Source organism: Panulirus ornatus, chromosome 20, assembly GCF_036320965.1.
Source record: "Panulirus ornatus isolate Po-2019 chromosome 20, ASM3632096v1, whole genome shotgun sequence".
Classification (NCBI taxonomy): domain Eukaryota; kingdom Metazoa; phylum Arthropoda; class Malacostraca; order Decapoda; family Palinuridae; genus Panulirus; species Panulirus ornatus.
This window is the reverse complement of record NC_092243.1, coordinates 60,596,032-60,619,828: the sequence shown is the minus strand read 5'-3', so window position 1 is coordinate 60,619,828 and position 23,797 is coordinate 60,596,032. Positions and strand designations below refer to the sequence as shown.

At 40.7% G+C, this 23,797-nt stretch overlaps 1 protein-coding gene across 1 annotated transcript in view; it reads left to right on the top strand.

Annotated features, from left to right (window-relative positions):
• l(3)05822 (lethal (3) 05822) overlaps positions 1-23,797 on the top strand; it is a 104,413-nt gene that overhangs the window by 43,001 nt on the left and 37,615 nt on the right. Inside the window, exon 3 of the mRNA XM_071675045.1 lies at positions 13,796-13,988. Coding sequence (XP_071531146.1) covers positions 13,796-13,988 — 193 coding nt within the window. The remainder of the gene's footprint in view (positions 1-13,795; positions 13,989-23,797) is intronic.

Here is a 23,797-nt window from a genome sequence, read left to right as displayed (position 1 = left end):
TAAGTATTTCTCACATACGTTCTTCAAAGCAAACACTTGATCCACACATCCTCTACCACTTCTGAAACCACACTGCTCTTCCCCAATCTGATGCTCTGTACATTCCTTTATCCTCTCAGTCAGTACCCTCCTATATAATTTCCCAGGAATACTCAACAGACTTATACCTCTGTAATTTGAACACTCACCTTTATCCCCATTGCCTTTGTACAATGGCACTATACATGCGTTCTGCCAATCCTCAGGTACTTCACCATGAACCATTGAATAACCTCACCATCCAGTCAACAATAGTCACCCCTTTTTTAATAAACTCCACTGTGATATCATCCAAACCTGCTGCCTTGCCGGCTTTCATCATCCGCAAAGCTTTCACTACCTCTTCTTTGTTTACCAAATCATTCTCTGTGACCCATTCACTTTGCACACAACCTTGACCAAAACACCCTTTATCTGCCTCTCTGTCATCAAACACATTCAACAAACCTTCAAAATACTCACTCCATTTCTCTCTCACTTCACCACTGCTTGTTATTACCTCCCCATTTGCCCCCCTCCACCTATGTTCCCTTTTGTTCTCTTGTTGTCCGCACTTTATTTTCCTCCTTCCAAAACATCTATTAATTTTCCATAAAATTTAATGATACTCTCTCACCCGAACTCTCATTTGCCCTCTTTTTCACTTCTTGCACCTTTCTCTTGACCTCTTGCCTCTTTCTTTTATACATCTCTCAGTCATTTGTACTATTTCCCTGCAAAAATTTTCCAGATCTCTCTCTCTTTCTTCTACATCCCACCACTCACTACCCTTGCTAATTTGCCCACCTCCCACCTTTCTCATGCCACAGGCATCTTTTGCACAAGTCATCACAGCTTCCCTAAATATGTGCCATTCCTCCCCCACTCCCCTTACATCATTTGCTCTCACCTTTTTCCATTCTGCACTCAATCTCTCCTGGTACTTCCTCACACAAGTCTCCTTTCCATGCTCACCTACTCTCACCACTCTCATCACCCCAACATTCTCTCTTCCTTTCTGAAAACCTCTCCATATCTTCACCTTTGCCTCCACAAGATGATGATCAGACACCCCTCCAGTTGCCTCTCTCAGCACATTAATATCCAGAAGTCTATCTTTCACGCGCCTATCAATTAACACGTAATCTAATAACACTTTCTGGCCAATCTCCTACTTACATATATTCTTTCTTATTCTTTCATACTATTCGCCATTTCCCGCATTAGCGAGGTAGCGTTAAGAACAGAGGACTGGGCCTTTGAGGGAATATCCTCATTTGGCCCCCTTCTCTGTTCCTTCTTTAGGAAAAAAACAAAACAAGACGGGAGGATTTCCAGCCCCCCGCTCCCCTCCCTTTTAGTCACCTTCTACGACACGCAGGGAATACGTGGGAAGTATTCTTTCTCCCCTATCCCCAGTTGTTGTTCGCTGATGATACAGCGCTGGTGGCTGATTCATGTGAGAAACTGCAGAAGCTGGTGACTGAGTTTGGTAAAGTGTGTGAAAGAAGAAAGTTAAGAGTAAATGTGAATAAGAGCAAGGTTGTTAGGTACAGTAGGGTTGAGGGTCAAGTCAATTGGGAGGTAAGTTTGAATGGAGAAAAACTGGAGGAAGTAAAGTGTTTTAGATATCTGGGAGTGGATCTGGCAGCGGATGGAACCATGGAAGCGGAAGTGGATCATAGGGTGGGGGAGGGGGCGAAAATCCTGGGAGCCTTGAAGAATGTGTGGAAGTTGAGAACATTATCTCGGAAAGCAAAAATGGATATGTTTGAAGGAATAGTGGTTCCAACAATGTTGTATGGTTGTGAGGTGTGGGCTATGGATAGAGTTGTTCGCAGGAGGGTGGATGTGCTGGAAGTGAGATGTTTGAGGACAATGTGTGGTGTGAGGTGGTTTGATCGAGTAAGTAATGTAAGGGTAAGAGAGATGTGTGGAAATAAAAAGAGCGTGGTTGAGAGAGCAGAAGAGGGTGTTTTGAAATGGTTTGGGCACATGGAGAGAATGAGTGAGGAAAGATTGACCAAGAGGATATATGTGTCGGAGGTGGAGGGAACGAGGAGAAGTGGGAGACCAAATTGGAGGTGTAAAGATGGAGTGAAAAAGATTTGGAGTGATCGGGGACTGAACATCCAGGAGGGGGAAAGGCGGGCAAGGAATAGAGTGAATTGGATCAATGTGGTATACCGGGGTTGACGTGCTGTCAGTGGATTGAATCAGGGCATGTGAAGCGTCTGGGGTAAACCATGGAAAGTTGTGTGGGGCCTGGATGTGGAAAGGGAGCTGTGGTTTCGGGCATTATTGCATGACAGCTAGAGACTGAGTGTGAACGAATGGGGCCTTTGTTGTCTTTTCCTAGCGCTACCTCGCACACATGAGGGGGGAGGGGGGTGGTATTCCATGTGTGGCGAGGTGGTGATGGGAATGAATAAAAGCAGACAGTGTGAATTGTGTGCATGGGTATAAATGTATGTGTCTGTGTGTGTATATATATGTGTACATTGAGATGTATAGGTATGTATATTTGCGTGTGTGGATGTTTATGTATATACATGTATATGGGGGTGGGTTGGGCCATTTCTTTCGTCTGTTTCCTTGCGCTACCTTGCAAACGCGGGAGACAGCGACAAAGCAAAATAAATAGATATAATATATATTTAATGTATGTATGACTCACGGTGAGGTGCCTGAGGATTAGCGGAATGCGTGCATAGTGCCATTGTACAAAGGCAAAGGGGATAAGAGTGAGTGCTCAAATTACAGAGGTATAAGTTTGTTGAGTATTCCTGGTAAATTATATGGGAGGGTATTGATTGAGAGGGTGAAGGCATGTACAGAGCATCAGATTGGGGAAGAGCAGTGTGGTTTCAGAAGTGGTAGAGGATGTGTGGATCAGGTGTTTGCTTTGAAGAATGTATGTGAGAAATACTTAGAAAAGCAAATGGATTTGTATGTAGCATTTATGGATCTGGAGAAGGCATATGATAGAGTTGATAGAGATGCTCTGTGGAAGGTATTAAGAATATATGGTGTGGGAGGCAAGTTGTTAGAAGCAGTGAAAAGTTTTTATCGAGGATGTAAGGCATGTGTACGTGTAGGAAGAGAGGAAAGTGATTGGTTCTCAGTGAATGTAGGTTTGCGGCAGGGGTGTGTGATGTCTCCATGGTTGTTTAATTTGTTTATGGATGGGGTTGTTAGGGAGGTGAATGCAAGAGTTTTGGAAAGAGGGGCAAGTATGAAGTCTTTTGGGGATGAGAGAGCTTGGGAAGTGAGTCAGTTGTTGTTCGCTTATGATACAGCGCTGGTGGCTGATTTATGTGAGAAACTGCAGAAGCTGGTGACTGAGTTTGGTAAAGTGTGTGAAAGAAGAAAGTTAAGAGTAAATGTGAATAAGAGCAAGGTTATTAGGTACAGTAGGGTTGAGGGTCAATTCAATTGGGAGGTGAGTTTGAATGGAGAAAAACTGGAGGAAGTGAAGTGTTTTAGATATCTGGGAGTGGATCTGGCAGCGGATGGAACCATGGAAGCGGAAGTGGATCATAGGGTGGGGGAGGGGGCGAAAATTCTGGGAGCCTTGAAGAATGTGTGGAAGTCAAGAACATTATCTCGGAAAGCAAAAATGGGTATGTTTGAAGGAATAGTGGTTCCAACAATGTTGTATGGTTGCGAGGCGTGGACTATGGATAGAGTGGTGCGCAGGAGGATGGATGTGCTGGAAGTGAGATGTTTGAGGACAATGTGTGGTGTGAGGTGGTTTGATCGAGTAAGTAACGTAAGGGTAAGAGAGATATGTGGAAATAAAAAGAGCGTGGTTGAGAGAGCAGAAGAGGGTGTTTTGAAATGGTTTGGGCACATGGAGAGAATGAGTGAGGAAAGATTGACCAAGAGGATATATGTGTTGGAGGTGGAGGGAACGAGGAGAAGAGGGAGACCAAATTGGAGGTGGAAAGATGGAGTGAAAAAGATTTTGTGTGATCGGGGCCTGAACATGCAGGAGGGTGAAAGGAGGGCAAGGAATAGAGTGAATTGGAGCGATGTGGTATACCGGGGTTGACGTGCTGTCAGTGGATTGAATCAAGGCATGTGAAGCGTCTGGGGTAAACCATGGAAAGCTGTGTAGGTATGTATATTTGCGTTTGTGGACGTATGTATATACATGTGTATGGGGGTGGGTTGGGCCATTTCTTTCGTCTGTTTCCTTGCGCTACCTCGCAAACGCGGGAGACAGCGACAAAGCAAAAAAAAAAAAATATATATATATATAATTATATACATACATATATACATGCACCACATGTTTGATTTTTTCTTTCCATTGTGTTACATACTATATGCATGCATAGATAATCAGTTTTTTTTTCTTTTTGTTATCAGTATGTTCTGATAACAATAATGTTTAAATACAGTGTTGTTACTTTTAGATATATGTTGTGAAACATTTATGAGTCACAGTAATACAATTGGTACTCAGGACAACAATTTCCACATTTGTAGAATGTACAAATGATTTTGTGGCACTGTTATGGCACCTTGGCAAACGTTTTTGAATACAGTAGCTGATGGCTTTACATTACCCACTCTCTCTTTTCTTATTTGCCCCACTTTCTCACTTCTTTCCATCAATAGTTATGCATTTTATTTTCATTAATAGTTATGTATAATCAGATATTTTTATCACTCCAGATGAAATAGTTGTGTGTGGTATAGAGGATACCTGCCATTCATTTGTCCATTCAAACATTTGTAGATGGGCTTCATTTCATATGATAACTTCTGATCAATGGACTGGAATGAAACTTGATAAATGAGTTGCCCATGAACAGACAGGATGAATGTCGATGATTTTAGGTTTGATAGATCAAAGATTTAGTCATTAGCTCAGCTGATCAGCCATTTTTCTAGTGGCTCTTGCTTTTATTGGTTTCCATTGTAATCCTTAGGTGTTACAAACATTTGTTTTTCTTTGTAATGTACATGGTTAGAGAGTGCAATTTACTGGGGACCTTTGTTTTTAGGGAAAATAGAATAAATTTTGTTGTTTCATAAATACAATAGCAATAATATTATAATGTATGTAACACTCAGTCACTTGATTTTGCTATATCACTATGTGAACATATGGTTTAGATTAGTGCATACTGTGTACCATTCTCCATTTCTCCTTTTAGCATTGTAAGTTGTAGATTGACACTTCTCTCTTTTGCTATTATTTTGTTTTATATATTGTGTAATTTATCCCTGGGGATAGGGGAGAAAGAATACTTCCCACATGTTCCCTGCGTGTCGTAGAAAGCGACTAAAAGGGGAGGGAGCGGGGGGCTGGAAATCCTCCCCCTCATCATTTTTTTTTTTAATTTTTCCAAAAGAAGGAACAGAGAAGGGGGCCAGGTGAGGATATTCCCTCAAAGGCCCAGTCCTCTGTTCTTAACGCTACCTCACTAACGCGGGAAATGGTGAATAGTTTGAAAGAAAAGATATACATATATATATCTTTCTTTCATTCTATTCGCCATTTCCCGCATTAGCGAGGTAGCGTTAAGAACAGAGGACTGGGCTTTAGAGGGAATATCCTTACCTGGCCCCCTTCTCTGTTCCTTCTTTTGGAAAATTAAGAAAAAAAAATGAAAGGGAAGGATTTCCAGCCACCTGCTCCCTCCCCTTTTAGTCATCTTCTACGACACGCAGGGAATACGTGGCAAGTATTCTTTCTCCCCTATCCCGAGGGATATGTATATTATTATTTATTTATTTTGCTTTGTCGCTGTCTCCCGCGTTTGCGAGGTTGTGCAAGGAAACAGACGAAAGAAATGGCCCAACCCACCCCCATACACAATGTATATACATACACGTCCACACACGCAAATATACATACCTATACATCTCAATGTACACATATATATACACACACAGACACATACATATATACCCATGCACACAATTCACACTGTCTGCCTTTATTCATTCCCATCGCCACTTCACCACACATGGAATACCATCCCCCTCCCCCCTCATGTGTGTGAGGTAGCACTAGGAAAAGACAACAAAGGCCCCATTCGTTCACACTCAGTCTCTAGCTGTCATGCAATAATGCCCAAAACCACAGCTCCCTTTCCACATCCAGGCCCCACACAACTTTCCATGGTTTACCCCAGACGCTTTACATGCCCTGATTCAATCCACTGACAGCACATCAACCCTGGTATACCACATCGATCCAATTCACTCTATTCCTTGCCCTCCTTTCCCCCTCCTGCATGTTCAGGCCCCGATCACACAAAATCTTTTTCACTCTATCTTTCCACCTCCAAATTGGTCTCCCACTTCTCCTCGTTCCCTCCACCTCCGACACATATATCCTCTTGGTCAATCTTTCCCCACTCATTCTCTCCATGTGCCCAAACCATTTCAAAACACCCTCTTCTGCTCTCTCAACCACGCTCTTTTTATTTCCATACATCTCTCTTACCCTTACATTACTTACTCGATCAAACCACCTCACACCACACATTGTCCTCAAACATCTCATTTCCAGCACATCCATCCTCCTGCGCACAACTCTATCCATAGCCCATGCCTCGCAACCATACAACATTGTTGGAACCACTATTCCTTCAAACATACCCATTTTTGCTTTCCGAAATAATGTTCTCGACTTCCACACATTCTTCAAGGCTCCCAGGATTTTCGCCCCCTCCCCCACCCTATGATTCACTTCCGCTTCCATGTTTACATCCGCTGCCAGATCCACTCCCAGATATCTAAAACACTTTACTTCCTCCAGTTTTTCTCCATTCAAACTTACCTCCCAATTGACTTGACCCTCAACCCTACTGTACCTAATAACCTTGCTCTTATTCACATTTACTCTTAACTTTCTTCTTTCACACACTTTACCAAACTCAGTCACCAGTTTCTGCAGTTTCTCACATGAATCAGCCACCAGCGCTGTATGATCAGCGAACAACAACTGACTCACTTCCCAAGCTCTCTCATTCACAACAGACTTCATACTTGCCCCTCTTTCCAAAACTCTTGCATTCACCTCCCTAACAACCCCATCCATAAACAAATTAAACAACCATGGAGACATCACACACACATACATATATATATATATATATATATATATATATATATTATCTCGGAAAGCAAAAATGGTTATGTTTGAAGGAATAGTGGTTCCAACAATGTTGTATGGTTGCGAGGCATGGGCTATGGATAGAGTTGTGCGCAGGAGGATGGATGTGCTGGAAATGAGATGTTTGAGGACAATGTGTGGTGTGAGGTGGTTTGATCGAGTAAGTAATGTAAGGGTAAGAGAGATGTATGGAAATAAAAAGAGCGTGGTTGAGAGAGCAGAAGAGGGTGTTTTGAAATGGTTTGGGCACATGGAGAGAATGAGTGGGGAAAGATTGACCAAGAGGATATATGTGTCGGAGGTGGAGGGAACGAGGAGAAGAGGGAGACCAAATTGGAGGTGGAAAGATGGAGTGAAAAAGATTTTGTGTGATCGGGGCCTGAACATGCAGGAGGGTGAAAGGAGGGCAAGGAATAGAGTGAATTGGAGCGATGTGGTATACCGGGGTTGACGTGCTGTCAGTGGATTGAATCAAGGCATGTGAAGCGTCTGGGGTAAACCATGGAAAGCTGTGTAGATATGTATATTTGCGTGTGTGGACGTATGTATATACATGTGTATGGGGGGGGGTTGGGCCATTTCTTTCGTCTGTTTCCTTGCGCTACCTCGCAAACGCGGGAGACAGCGACAAAGTATAATAAAAAATATAATAATATAATGTTATTCATAGTTTTTGTTTCATTGCACAGTGACCTGCCTGCGCTATCTATGTCTGCCTATAGTTGCTCTAAAACATTCTAATATTATTTCTTGTGTGCCATAATCAAAATCAGTTTTCTTCTATACTCAAAATCACATTTAGCAACCAATGAATCACTATCACAGTCATTAGTGCCATAGATACAGTCACTAATTTGCTGGGGCAAGCAAACATGGCTGCATGGCAAGTTGCAGAAATTACTGAGTGAACTTACCCGGGAGAAACAGGGCTGTACTTTTTCTCTTTTGTGTTACTTAGGAAGCTGACAACAGATGAAGCTAGATGTAGTTGTTAGTGATACAGGCATCTTTGCATACCAGATAAATTGTGCGTCCAAAATTAATTGAGGATGGACAGCGCAATCTATATGACTTTGGTTGTGATAGCTGTGCTGAGGATGTTTAAATGCATTTGCAGGAGATAAGAGGCAAGGTATATTGGAATTCTTTACATGCTAGTGTGAATTGTGTGCATGTGTATATATGTATATGTCTTTGTGTGTATAGATATGTGTACATTGAGATGTATGGGTATGTATATTTGCGTGGGGGGATGTGCATATATATACATGTGTATGGGGGTGGGTTGGGCCATTTCTTTCGTCTGTTTCCTTGCGCTACCTCGCAAACGCGGGAGACAGCGACAAAGCAAAATAAATAAATAAATAAGATATATATATATATATATATATATATATATATATATATATATATATATATACACGCTACCTCGCAAACGCGGGAGACAGCGACAAAGCAAAATAAATAAATAAATAATAAATAAATAAAATATATATATATTTTTTTTTTTTTTTTGTCGCTGTCTCCCGCGTTTGTGAGGTAGCGCAAGGAAACAGACGAAAGAAATGGCCCAACCCACCCCCATACACATGTATATACATACGTCCACACACGCAAATATACATACCTACACAGCTTTCCATGGTTTACCCCAGACTTTTCACATGCCTTGATTCAATCCACTGACAGCACGTCAACCCCGGTATACCACATCGCTCCAGTTCACTCTATTCCTTGCCCTCCTTTCACCCTCCTGCATGTTCAGGCCTCGATCACACAAAATCTTTTTCACTCCATCTTTCCACCTCCAATTTGGTCTCCCTCTTCTCCTCGTTCCCTCCACCTCCGACACATATATCCTCTTGGTCAATCTTTCCTCACTCATTCTCTCCATGTGCCCAAACCATTTCAAAACACCCTCTTCTGCTCTCTCAACCACGCTCTTTTTATTTCCACACATCTCTCTTACCCTTACGTTACTTACTCGATCAAACCACCTCACACCACACATTGTCCTCAAACATCTCATTTCCAGCACATCCATCCTCCTGCGCACAACTCTATCCATAGCCCACGCCTCGCAACCATACAACATTGTTGGAACCACTATTCCTTCAAACATACCCATATATATATATATATATATATATATTTTTTTTTTTTTTTGCTTTGTCGCTGTCTCCCGCGTTTGCGAGGTAGCGCAAGGAAACAGACGAAAGAAATGGCCCAACCCACCCCCATACACATGTATATACATACACGTCCACACACGCAAATATACATACCTACACAGCTTTCCATGGTTTACCCCAGACGCTTCACATGCCCTGATTCAATCCACTGACAGCACGTCAACCCCGGTATACCACATCAATCCAATTCACTCTATTCCTTGCCCTCCTTTCACCCTTCTGCATGTTCAGGCCCCGATCACACAAAATCTTTTCCACTCCATCTTTCCACCTCCAATTTGGTCTCCCACTTCTCCTCGTTCCCTCCACCTCCGACACATATATCCTCTTGGTCAATCTCTCCTCACTCATTCTCTCCATGTGCCCAAACTATTTCAAAACACCCTCTTCTGCTCTCTCAACCACGCTCTTTTTATTTCCACACATCTCTCTTACCCTTACGTTACTTACTCGATCAAACCACCTCACACCACACATGGTCCTCAAACATCTCATTTCCAGCACATCCACCCTCCTGCGCACAACTCTATCCATAGCCCACGCCTCGCAACCATACAACATTGTTGGAACCACTATTCCTTCAAACACCCATTTTTGCTTTCCGAGATAATGTTCTCGACTTCCACACATTCTTCAAGGCTCCCAGGATTTTCGCCCCCTCCCCCACCCTATGATCCACTTCCGCTTCCATGTTTCCATCTGCTGCCAGATCCACTCCCAGATATCTAAAACACTTTACTTTCTCCAGTTTTTCTCCATTCAAACATACCTCCCAATTGACTTGACCCTCAACCCTACTGTACCTAATTACCTTGCTCTTATTCACATTTACTCTTAACTTTCTTCTTTCACACACTTTACCAAACTCAGTCACCAGCTTCTGCAGTTTCTCACATGAATCAGCCACCAGCGCTGTATCATCAGCGAACAACAACTGACTCACTTCCCAAGCTCTCTCATCCCCAACAGACTCCATACTTGCCCCTCTTTCCAAAACTCTTGCATTCACCTCCCTAACAACCCCATCCATAAACAAATTAAACAACCATGGAGACATCACACACCCCTGCCGCAAACCTACATTCACTGAGAACCAATCACTTTCCTCTCTTCCTACATGTACACATGCCTTACATCCTCGATAAAAACTTTTCACTGCTTCTAACAACTTTCCTCCCACACCATATATATATATATATATATATATATATATATATATATATATATATATATATATATACACATATATATATACACATACACATATATATATATATATACATATATATATATTCCCATGAGTCCACGTGGAAAATGAAACACGAAAAGTTCCCAAGTGCACCCCCGTGCAACAATCACATCATCTTCCACTCAATTGCATTTTTTCCCTGCAAAAATTGTCCAAATGCCTCTCTCTTCTCTTTCACTAATAATCTTACTTCTTCATCCCACCACTCACTACCCTTTCTAATCAACCCACCTCCCACTCTTCTCATGCCACAAGCATCTTTTGCGCAATCCATCACTGATTCCCTAAATACATCCCATTCCTCCCCCACTCCCCTTACTTCCATTGTTCTCACCTTTTTCCATTGTGTACTCAGTCTCTCCTGGTACTTCCTCACACAAGACTCCTTCCCAAGCTCACTTACTCTCACCACCCTCTTCACCCCAACATTCACTCTTCTTTTCTGAAAACCCATACAAATCTTCACCTTAGCCTCCACAAGATAATGATCAGACATTCCTCCAGTTGCACCTCTCAGCACATTAACATCCAAAGAAAGAGACGTAGGTCAAGAGAAAGGTGCAAGAGGTGAAAAAGAGGGCAAATGAGAGTTGGGGTGAGAGAGTATCATTAAATTTTAGGGAGAATAAAAACATGTTCTGGAAGGAGGTAAATAAAGTGCGTAAGACAAGGGAGCAGATGGGAACTTCAGTGAAGGGCGCAAATGGGGAGGTGATAACAAGTAGTGGTGATGTGAGAAGGAGATGGAGTGAGTATTTTGAAGGTTTGTTGAATGTGTTTGATGATAGAGTGGCAGATATAGGGTGTTTTGGTCAAGGTGGTGTGCAAAGTGAGAGGGTTAGGGAAAATGATTTGGTAAACAGAGAAGAGGTAGTAAAAGCTTTGTGGAAGATGAAAGCTGGCAAGGCAGCAGGTTTGGATGGTATTATAGTGGCATTTATTAAAAAAGGGGGTAACTGTATTGTTGACTGGTTGGTAAGGTTATTTAATGTATGTATGACTCATGGTGAGGTGCCTGAGGATTGGCGAAAGATGAAAGCCGGCAAGGCATCAGGTTTGGATGGTATTGCAGTGGAATTTATTAAAAAAGGGGGTGACTGTATTATCTCGGAAAGCAAAAATGGGTATGTTTGAAGGAATAGTGGTTCCAACAATGTTGTATGGTTGTGAGGCGTTGGCTATGGGTAGAGTTGTGCGCAGGAGGATGGATGTGCTGGAAATGAGATGTTTGAGGACAATGTGTGGTGTGAGGTGGTTTGATCGAGTAAGTAACGTAAGGGTAAGAGAGATGTGTGGAAATAAAAAGAGCGTGGTTGAGAGAGCAGAAGAGGGTGTTTTGAAGTGGTTTGGGCACATGGAGAGGATGAGTGAGGAAAGATTGACCAAGAGGATATATGTGTCGGAGGTGGAGGGAACAAGGAGAAGAGGGAGACCAAATTGGAGGTGGAAAGATGGAGTGAAAAAGATTTTGTGTGATCGGGGCCTGAACATGCAGGAGGGTGAAAGGAGGGCAAGGAATAGAGTGAATTGGAGCGATGTGGTATACCGGGGTTGACGTGCTGTCAGTGGATTGAATCAGGGCATGTGAAGCGTCTGGGGTAAACCATGGAAAGCTGTGTAGGTATGTATATTTGCGTGTGTGGACATATGTATATACATGTGTATGGGGGTGGGTTGGGCCATTTCTTTCGTCTGTTTCCTTGCGCTACCTCGCAGATGCGGGAGACAGCGACAAAGCAAAAAAAAAAAAAGAAAAAATATTTTTTTATGTATTTGATAAAAGCCTGCTTAGGAGAATAGTGTATGAAAATAATAAGACTGTCATTCATCCATTACAGTTTGAATTAATTGAACAAAAGTCTTATCATGAGCTAGATGAGAGCTGCACCTCTTTCAGTTATTTTCTCTCAAATTTGCAAAATTGATATGTAGATGATTATTAGATTATGCATTTTGGTAAGCATGCACAAAGGAGTAAAAAGTATATGAAAAACAATTTACTTTATCATTCTCTGAGAATAATAATTTTTCAGCTATTGTCTTCTTTGCTTTTCTTTTATATAAGTAATTGTTAACTAATGGATAAGGTAAGAACCTCCTGAAGAGAAATGGTGTGAAAAAGATATGAAAAATATGAATGATTTTATCATTCTTTGAGTGTTAGTTCAATGTTTTCAACCAAAGGATTTCTAGTCCCTTTGACATTGCAAGCTTCTCTACACTTATTTTCACCATTCTATTTTTTATGAATTATTACTGTTCATGAATAAGTTATAAGTTATATGTAATAAAAAGAGTGTGGTTGAGAGGGTGGTAGAGGGTTTTTTGATATGGTTTGGTCACATGGAGAGAATGAGTGAGGAAAGATTGACAAAGAGGATATATGTGTCAGAGGTGGAGGGAACGAGAAGTGTGAGACCAAATTGGAGGTGGAAGGATAGAGTGAAAAATATTTTGAGCAATCGGGGCCTGAACATGCAGGAGGGTGAAAGGTGTGCAAGGAATAGAGTGAATTGGAACGATGTGGTATACTGGGGTCGATGTGCTGTCAATGGATTGAACCAGGGCATATGAAACATCTGGGATAAACCATGGAAAGTTGTGTGGGGCCTGGATGTGGAAAGGGAGCTGTGGTTTCGGTGCATTATACATGACAGCTAGAGACTTGAGTGTGAACAAATCTGGCCTTTGTTGTCTTTTCCTAGCGCTACCTCGTGCGCTTGTGGGGAGGGGGTTGTCATTTCATGTTGTGCGGGGTGGCGACGGGAATGAATAAAGGCAGCAAGTATGAATTATGTACATGTGTATATATGTATATGCCAGTATGTATATATATGTATATGTTGAAATGTATAGGTATGTATATGTGCATGTGTGGACGTGTGTGTATATACATGTGTATGTGAGTGGGTTGGGCCATTCTTTTGTCTGTTTCCTTGCGCTACCTCACTAATGTGGGAGACAGCGACAAAGTATGATAAATAAATAAAATTTTTTCGTAAGGTAAATTTTTAGTAGGCACATACTTTACCTGTATATGTGTTATTAATTCATTTCATAAGGAGTTATTATTCATAGTCTGAGAATTTTTTTTTATCAACATTTCTTGTCTGATAATGTGACTGACAGATATTTGACTATGAATTACAGTGGTATGATATATGAGTTAGGATAAAACATTTACTTGAAATTGTATAGGAATGGTGATCTACTAGTCATACACTCTGGGGAAGAGGAAAGACAGCCACTCTCAAGAGCATCAAAACATCCTCCACAGAGAACTAGTCAGAATGGTTTGCCAAGATCAGCGTCATTACCTCTCACCAATGGTGCAGCGAAGAAGAAAGCCCCACCACCAAGACCTCCTCCACCTAAGATCAGTTTGTTGCAGGTTAGTGTTTAGGTTATGTAATTTTTTTTTTGTAGATTTGCTGTAAAAGAATTAATCAAATATGATCATGTTTGACCAGTCATGCTACTTTTTTTATGCATTAGTTTTTTTTTAAATGTAAGATTTGTTTTAAGATTTAGATATCTTGGTGGCATAGAGTATCATATATTCTCCATAACAGTAATTAGAGTTTTGATTTGATACAGATATGTTTATTCTTGAGGTCTTACATTGAATGATATTCTGAGATAAAAGAAACTAAGGATTTTGATTGGACTTCAGATATTCTGAGATAAAAGAAACTAAGGATTTTGATTGGACTTCATGGAAGATATATATGACATCCATGTGTGCTGTATAAGAAACTGTCAGAAATTTCACCATTTCCAGCAAAACCATTGGTACAGCAGATAATTTGAATAGCATATTATATATATTGATTGTAATACTCTTGTAGGATTGGAATCTTACATTATTTAGTGTAAGATTATCATCATGATCAGTGATTGAAGTGATGATTTAATCATACAGAATGATACTTTGTTAATATTTTTCACCCTCAGTTTGATATTTCATCAATAATAAATCAAATATTGTTCCCAGAATAACTTAATGCAGTATATGAAATGTATGATGATAGAATGTGGGCTTGTAATGGATGTTAGATATGTGTATGTGCAAATGATGAGTTTTGGAAAAAGTGTACTTTAGGTTCATACTGTTAGCTCCTCTGATTCTCCAGTTTATTCTCGTAAATAATCTTTTGAACCTGAGAGTCAGTAAAGGATATAATAGCTCTAAGGCCTCCTATCCATTCTAATCTAGGTGTAAGATTAAATTGAAGCTCATCCACATGAATAATGAATGTGACTGATAAAGCACTAAAGAAACGCAGACCAGTAGTTTACTATCACCACAGTACGAACAAAGCCTAGCCATGTCAATATTCACCAACAGATGGTGCCAGTCCACAATTATCTCCACCACCCTTTCACTGTTAGAAATCCATGAAGCAGCTTTACTTGAAGACATGTACGGGAAGGAAAGTATTGCATTGCTCTCTCATTATGTAGAATGCTCTTTGGAGATGAGCTCATTGTAGAGATTTTGCTGTTCATTATTTCTGTGCTGTTAAAATCTTTTTACCAGCAACTAAAATTAATTCTAAAATGGAAAATTAGTCCTCAAGCATGTTAACTAATTAAGATGATGCTGTGGCCCATCACTTTTCCTATAATATGGTGTTGGCCAATTGCCAGTGTTAAGTCAATCATTATGAATGTAATGGAGGCCCATTTTCAAGAGAAAGGTTTTGTGCATCGGAATTAGCAGGTTTTGTTTGAGTCAAAAGATGTTCTTAAGAGAGTGAAAAGGATTCTCAGATTTCAGATGATGAAGCATTCACATCATAAACACAGTAAAGTATGAGTGACTGTTAGAAAGGAGTAATACAACTGTGGTGAAAGAAGGTAGATTTAGGAAGGGAAAAGGATGTGTACATTAGGTTTTTGCTCCTGTGCAAGTGGTGGAGAAAGTTTTGGAATGAAGGTATAAAGTGTATCCAGCATGTATGTACTTGTATTCAGAAAAGGCTTAGGGTAAAGTTGATGAGAAAGGCATGCAGAAAGTTCTTATTCTGGTATGAATGAATAACTTTTGAATACTGTATGCAGTCTGTAGGAGTGAATGGCATAGGCATTGTCAGTTGTTATTTGCTGATGACATGGTGCTGGTGGCAGATTTGGGTGAGAAACTACTGAAGTAGGTGCATGAGTTGAGGAGAATGTGTGATGGAAGTAAGTTGAGAGTAAATGCAAATAAATGCAAGGTTATTTGGTTTACCAAGGCAGAGAGAGAGAGATAGCTTAGTTCTGGAGTGAGTTTGAATGGTGAAAATTTGGAGAATTGAAGTGTTTTAGATACCTGGGAGCGGATACAGAAGCAAGTCATAGGGTGGCCTGTGAGACAACATGGACAGGAAGGAGAACTCACAATACTTATATATCACAACAATCCAGTCTCTGGCACTACCCAGAATACAAGACAGATCTCAGATATTGACAACAAAGCTCTTTGAATAATATTTGTTTAACTAAATAGCATTTACTGTAACATAATCAACACCTACATACCTGCCTCATTGATGTACCCTCCCAGACACTGTTGCCAACTGCAGAAACTGAGTAACATGCCCAACACTTATCTATGTGATGTTGATACCCATCTTCCTGCATGGCTCAGGTCTCATACCCAAGGTCCTGAGGTGAACTGCTATTAAACCTACTGCATCCTTTCAAGACCCTCAGCTTATGCTTCCAGACTCCCAGACCACCAGCTTGAGCAGTCAGCCTCGTAAGGTCTTAGTTTTTGACCACAAGGACCACCTGGAGCACAATCTATAAACCACTTATCCATTCTGATAACTCTACACTTAACTCACTCACCCAACTCATATATGATGCCACCTCATAGTGCATTAGCATCACCAACCAAGCCAATAAAGCCCATATCACAAGGACATAAATAGAAATATGTACCAAACTTCTCCCCATAAGTTGCAGATCTCATGAGACAAAGAAACTGGCTTAGACAAAACCACTACTTGCCAATAGAATCATAGAATTGAATCCAAGCTAAACACCATTATTGACTTCATCAATGAAATACAGATTGCAACCTGGTACTCCTTACTCATCACAGTGAACCACAAAACTCACAACAGCCAATTGTGGTTCACGTTAAAGAAGGTCCACACCTCCAGCACAATCCTCACCCTGACATGCAAAGCTTTTCTAACGCCATTCATCCACAAGCAAAACCATACTCCTAAGTAGGAAAGTCATGAAGAACCTAGAAAATTTTCATCCTGAAACAACTGCTACTCCTGAAACAACTGGGAGTAAAGGGTGCTTACCCACCCTTTACTCACAGTGACACATGGAGTGCAATTGAAACCTTAAAGAACTCATCTGCAACAGACCCTAAAACATATCAAACTTTCATGTAAAACTATTAGGCCTTGTTTCTGTTGAAACATATAAAAGATATCTTTAATCAATCTTGGCTACACAACAAAGCCCCTGACATCTGGAAACTTGTTAATATAGTACATTATCAATCCTAAAACCCTCCAGGCCACCAACTGCCCCTCTCCTTACCACCCTATATTACTTCCCTCCTCAGCATCCATACTTTGAAAAACTGATCTATAGCAGAATCAGTAAGTATCCCAGTCCACTACCACACTCCACACAGACCTCACACAAGACATTGTAGATGGCATCAACTGACCTCATCTCCACTCTCACACAATATTATTGGCAGTAGCCATCAACAAAGCACTTGCCACTGTTGTCGGATGTATGTTGGTGCAAGAAATATTTGATGGCGTCTTCCACAACAATAACAAGAAGTGGTTGGCAGACATCATAGCTGGCTGCCAAGCCATAGTCACTCACACAAACTTCTATAAAACCTTAAAGCTCTACAGTAGATTCCCCCAGGAGCAGTTCTCACTCTTAATTCTTTTCAATGTCTTCATACGTGATGTCCCATCACCTCCTACAGACCACAGTATAAAGGTCCTTTCATGTGCAGACAGCTTTACAATCGCATCACACCACCCTAACACTGTAGATGACAACAATGCATCATTACATCACATAACTGGAACTGTGGCTCACCTAGAACAGCTTGTCCAAAGAAGTCTTCTCACCCTTTTAACCTCAGACTGACATGAAGCCAACCCTGAAAGATCAGTATCTCCCACTGAACTGAACTCCACCTGTTCCCAGCATCGCATAAAAAGCTTATATGACATCATCCACCCACCCCACAAAAATAAGCTAAGTAGCAACAGACAGACACACAAAAATAATTTGATAAGCTTCAAACAGAACACTTATTGGTACCACTGGTGATTTTGATAAGAAGGATCCCATAGTATCCTCTATAAACAGCATGTATACTCCACCCAAACTATGCCCTACCTGCATGTTCACCACCTTGTCTAAACAAATATAACAAACCTTCAAGCCAAACTAAACAAAATTGTGTAAACCATAACCACTTAACATTTACATAATCAAACAAAGATTCTTCCATTACAATCCCACCTCATTATGCTTGGCACTCAGTTCTTTATAGCAGCACCAGACCTTTCCCATTCATATTGCTCTAAAACAAATCACCAACTTTTACATAGAAATAAACAGCTTTTCCATATTTGAAAATATACCACAGATGCCCCACTCTAAGAACACAAAACTGACCAAACATCTACACAGTATAATAGCCTAACAGGCTCTAAACAGATGCACTCCCAATGCATTTGTAAACATCACTCCATTAGCCATATACCCATCTGAAACCACACACCCCATACATATAAAAGTTTCACTTTTGCAGCTTTGCATTGGAAACCACCCATCTCTACACTTTTACAAACACTGATTCAGAAAATCATAAGACCCCTCATGCCCAGGATGCAACTTTCATGCTAAAATGTCATGCAGTTACCTCACACAGATATACACACATCACTACATTTGACCCAGTAGGTCTCACCCAATGATTGTGGTTGGCTTTTTGAATGCTGCAGGAGCTCCATGGAAGTGGCTCCTTTGGCAGAAGAAAGTTAAAGGCAAAAGCATAAAAGCTCAGGTGTCACTGGACTATGCCTTTGTAAGGTTACATATGAGTAAAAAGTTACCTTTGCTGAGCTTATATCAGTATCAGCCAATGAAATGGCTTACGCCCATGTCAAGGAACTTTTTGCTTCAAGGAATCCATCATGTTCTTGCTTAGGATTGTAATGAAGCCTCAAAGCTGCAGGAGTCACATAAAAGGGGTCTGGGGCTGTGTATAATAGTAATGATATAAAAGCCCTCCACATAACTGAGTAAAATGAAGCTCTAGGGCAAAGGGGATGAATGGTTTGGGAATGTCTTAGGTGTAAATTCAGGGGTTGGTTTGAGGGGAAAAGATAAGGAAGGGGTATCACCACTGCTGAAGCTGGAGTTATAGGAATGTAAGAAAGAGTTTGAGAAAGTGAGATTTAGACTGATGTGGGTAAAAATGAGTGTTTTGTGAAAGATCTATGAAAAAATTAGTGCTTATGTACCAGGCTATGAGAAGAAAAATGAGGAGAGATAAATGTTTGGGAGCAGCTGAGTGAATGTGTCAGCAGGTTTGATGCAGGAGATTGGGTATTACTGATAGGTGATTTAAATGTTTGATGCAGTAGATAGGGTATTATTGATAGGTGATTTAAATGTGAAAGTGAGTATATATATGATAGTTGAGGGTATAATTGGGATGCATGGGGTACCCAATACTGTCAAGGATCATGAAGGGAGTTGTGAGACTCGACAGGAACAAAAACACAGTATGCAGCTTTTATGGATCTGAGAAAGCATGTGACAGAGTTAAGTGGAATGCTTTATGGTATGTGTCAAGGGTTTTATGGGGTAGGGGGACAGCTGTTGATGATGTGAAAGCCTTCTGTAGAGTAGCAAGTGCATTTGTAAGAATGGATGGAGAGTTGAGCAAAAGTTTTAGTACACACATGGCTGTGTGATGTCAGAGTGGCTTTTTAGCATATATATATGGATGGAGTAATAAGAGAGATGAAATCAAAGCCAGGGAAAAGGGGTGTAGAGATGGAGTGTAGGGGTGAGATATGGTGGCTGGTGACAAGCCTATTTGCAGATGATGCTGTGTTCTTTGCTGAAAGTGAAGAGGAGTTGCAGGAGGTGTTTTATGTGTGTAAGTGTAGGTGATTGTACACAAATTTGAGTAAAAGTAAAGAAATGGTATTTGATAGGAAACAAAGTGAGAGTACAGATTTTGATAAACCTTATAGAGTGAAAGGATAAAGCATACTAAACTATGTTAAAGATATCAAGGGAGAAAGACTGGAAGAGGTGTGATAGAATTTAAGATTTGGGAGCTATTTTGGGTAAGGAAAATGAGATAAGGGAGAAAGCAGTACAGGGCAGAGAGTCAATGGGCCCCATAATTGAATAATGAAAGGTAGAGGTATAAGGATGGAAGTGAAGAAAGGATTAAAGTATAGCATAGTCCTTCTGACTCAGACCTTTGCAGCCGAAACATGGACATGGATAAGCCACAGAAGTCAAGAATCCAGGCTGTGGAAATGAGCTGTTTGAGAGGAGCATGTGATATGACATAATACAATGAAAAGAGAAATGGGGTATTGTATGAGAGAGGTGGTATAGCAGGGAATGCAAAGGGAATGAAATATGGAGTGTTACAGTGGATGAAACGTAATACTTCAAGGTGGTTTGGGCATGTAGAAGGAATGCAGGGTGGGGAGTTTATGATAGTACAATTGAAGGGGTTTGTGTGAAAGGAGGACCACTTGTGACATAGGGAGATAAAGTGGAAGAGCATGGGAGGGAAAGAAATGATGGAAGAATGCATGGAATGGTATATGCAAGGGAGGTATGTAAGGACAGGAATAAGTGGAGGCTCTTTTGCCATGGCCACCCCCTTGATGAGAGTTGCTGAAGGGAACAGGCATCAGAGAGATATAGATAGACATAGCTTTGCCACCTATTGGGCTGTCTTCTGGTGTTTTTATTACGGTTGTAATATGTGGATAGGGACAAAGCAGTGGAAAAAATCACTGCAGTCACCAGACCATCCAAATAGTTTAATGCAAAGTACTAATAACCATTTTGGTTTGGCACTCTTCGTAGACTATTCTGATATACCATCCACCAAGTTGTTAATGCAAAGTACTAATAACTACTATGGTTTGACACTTTACCTAGACTATCCTGGTACACCATTAAACAGAATCTAGAAAATGGCTACTGTTTGAGAACAAAATGTCTGGACTACATTATTTTCCACTTTAAGTAGAGTATTTTTAAAGTGTCTGACAATTATGATTTTTAGAATACTGGGCAAAAGCATTTGTACATGTAATACAAACATAAACATCTAAAAAAAGGTTAAGGTTACATTGAGTAGGGTAGTACCTTGGGTAGAGATGTAGTCAAACCATGGTGATGGAATGGGAGTGTATGATGTTGGGTTTCTGGATTTTACTGGAATTTATTAAGTAAATCAAGAAACCACCACACTTTGGTTACCTTTTAGTTTTCTGCAGTAAATATGTTGTGGGATTGTTGCTCAAGGTCAGCTCGCCATATGAGTAATTTGTGGTTGTGTTGGCATTACTGTTCCATTGGGTACATGGATTGACCAAACTTGTATGAGCATAGGTCAGTGATGTAGATATAAGATGTTTACTAACAGAAAAAAAGTCTTTTACATGGAAGCTCATTTTTCTGCATCTGCTAAAAAGAGCATGATTCATACATGCTCGTGCTAGTTATGAAACCTAAAATGTGTTGTTTGATGTTCTTTGCTCTTTTTCAGTGAATATTAATCTCACCATGAGCCAAAGCTAGAACCATGAGCATCAGTGTGATTTTTGTGGTTGCCAGGGAGAAGTGATGTCATGATTGCTCCACTATATTCAAGTGTGTTTTTTTTTGGTTGATGAGGCTGAGGTGGATGTATGAGTGGAAATGTTAATGTGAGAAGTATGGAAGGGGAGTTGCTGAATCAAAAGGAAGAAGTGAAAGGAAGATGGAAATAGTATTTTGAAAAACTGATGAATGTGGGAGAAGGGGAGGCAGCAGTTGTTACGTGCATGGGTATGGAGGATGAAAGGAAAAGGATACAAGTGCAAGGGCATACAGCAAAAAGGGAGGTAAGAAGGGCAGTAAAGAGGCTGAAGGAAGGAAAGGCACATGGAGTGGATGGGATTACGGCAGAAATGCTGAAATATGGAGGAGAAAGTGTGATAAAGTGGGTGTATCTTGTATGTAATTTAACATGGAAACAGAAGGTTGTCCCTGAGGATTGGGTGAAAGCTAACATCATTTCTTTTTTCAAAGGAAAAGGTGCTGAGGATGTTATGTAGCAGTTATAGGGGAATAAGTCTGTTAAGTATAACAGGAAAAGTGTGTGCAAGAATATCTGTTGATTGAGTGATGGAAGTGACTGAATGCGGAATAAGTGAAGAGCAAGGGGGTTTTAGGAAAGTTAGGGCATGGGTGGATCAGATTTCGTTGTAAAAATGACCTTGGAAAAGTATTTAGCGAAAGGTAAGAAGTTATATGCAGCTTTGATGGATCTTGAGAAGGATATGACAAAGTCAAGTGGAATGCTTTATGAGATGTGTTAAGGATGTATGGTATAGGGAGACAACTTTTGGATGGTGCGAATGCCTTCTATAGAGGAGCAGATGCATGTGTAAGATTGGATGGAGAATTGAGCAAAAGTTTTGGGATACATTTAGGTGTGAGACAGGGTTGTGTAAAGAGAGAAGTGATAGTGAATGCTTTGTGGAAGATGAAATCTGGCAAGGTGGCAGGTTTGAATGGTATTGTGGTGGAATTTATTTAAAAAGGAGTGACTGTGTTGTTGATTGGTTAGTGAGGATATTCAATGTATGTATGGACCATGGTGAAGTGCCTGAGGATTGGCAGAAGCATGCATAGTGCCATTGTACAAAGGCATGGGGGATAAGGTGATTGTTTAAACTTCAGAGGCATAAGTTTGTTGAGTATTCCTGGGAAATTATATGGGAGGGTATTGATTGAGAAGGTGAAGGCATGTACAGAGCATCAGATTAGGGAAGATGTTTGGATCAGATGTTTGCTTTGAAAAATGTATGTAGAAAATACTTGGAAAAACAGATAGATTTTTATGTAGCATTTATGAATCTGGAGAAAGCATATGATATGGTTGTAGAGATGCTTTATGGAAGGTTTTAAGAGTATATGGTGTGGGAGGTAAGTTGCTAGGAGTAGTGAAAAGTTTTTACCAAGTATGTAAGGCATGTGTACGAGTAGGAAGAGAGGAGAGTGATTGGTTCCTAATGAATGTCGATCTGCGACAGGGGTGTGTGATGTCCTCATGGTTGTTTAATTTGTTTATGGATGGGGTGGTTAGGGTGGTAAATTCAAGGTGGTTAGGGTGGTAAATTCAAGATTTTTGGAGAGGGGTGAGAATGCAGTCTGTTGTGAATGAGAGGGCCTGGGAAGTGAGTCAGTAGTTGTTTGCTGATGATACAGCTCTAGCGGCTGATTCATGTGAGAAACTGCAGAAGTTGGTGACTTAGTTTGAAAAAGTGTGTGAAAGGAGAAAGTTGAGAGTAAATGTGAATAAGAGCAAGGTTATTAGGTTAAGTAGGATTGAGGGACAAGTTAATTGGGATGTAAGTTTGTATGGAGAAAAATTGGAGAAAGTGAAGTGATTTAAATATCTAGGAAAGGACTTAGCAGCAGATGGAAAATGAAAGAGGAATTGAGTCACGGAGTTTGGGAGGGGGCGAAGGTTCTGGGAGCAATGAAGAATGTTTGGAAGGAGAGAATGTTGTCTCGAAGAGCAAAAATGGGTATGTTTGAAGGAATTGTAGTTCTAACAGTGTTATATGATTCCGAGGCATGTGCTATAGATAGGGTGGTATGGAGGAGGGTGGATGTGTTGGAATTGAAATGTTTGAGTTGGTTTGACCGAGTAAGTACTGAAAGGGTAAGAGATGTGTGGAAATAAAAAGAGTGTGGTTGAGAGAGCAGAGGAGGATGTGTTCAAATGGTTTGGACATGTGGAGAGATTGAGTGAGGAAAGATTGACAAAGAGAGTTTATGTGTCAGAGGTGGAGGGAACAAGGAGAAATGGGAGACCAAATTGGAGGTGGAAGGATGGAGTGAAAAAGATTTTGAGCAATCAGGGCCTGAACATATGGGAGAGTGAGAGGCATGCAA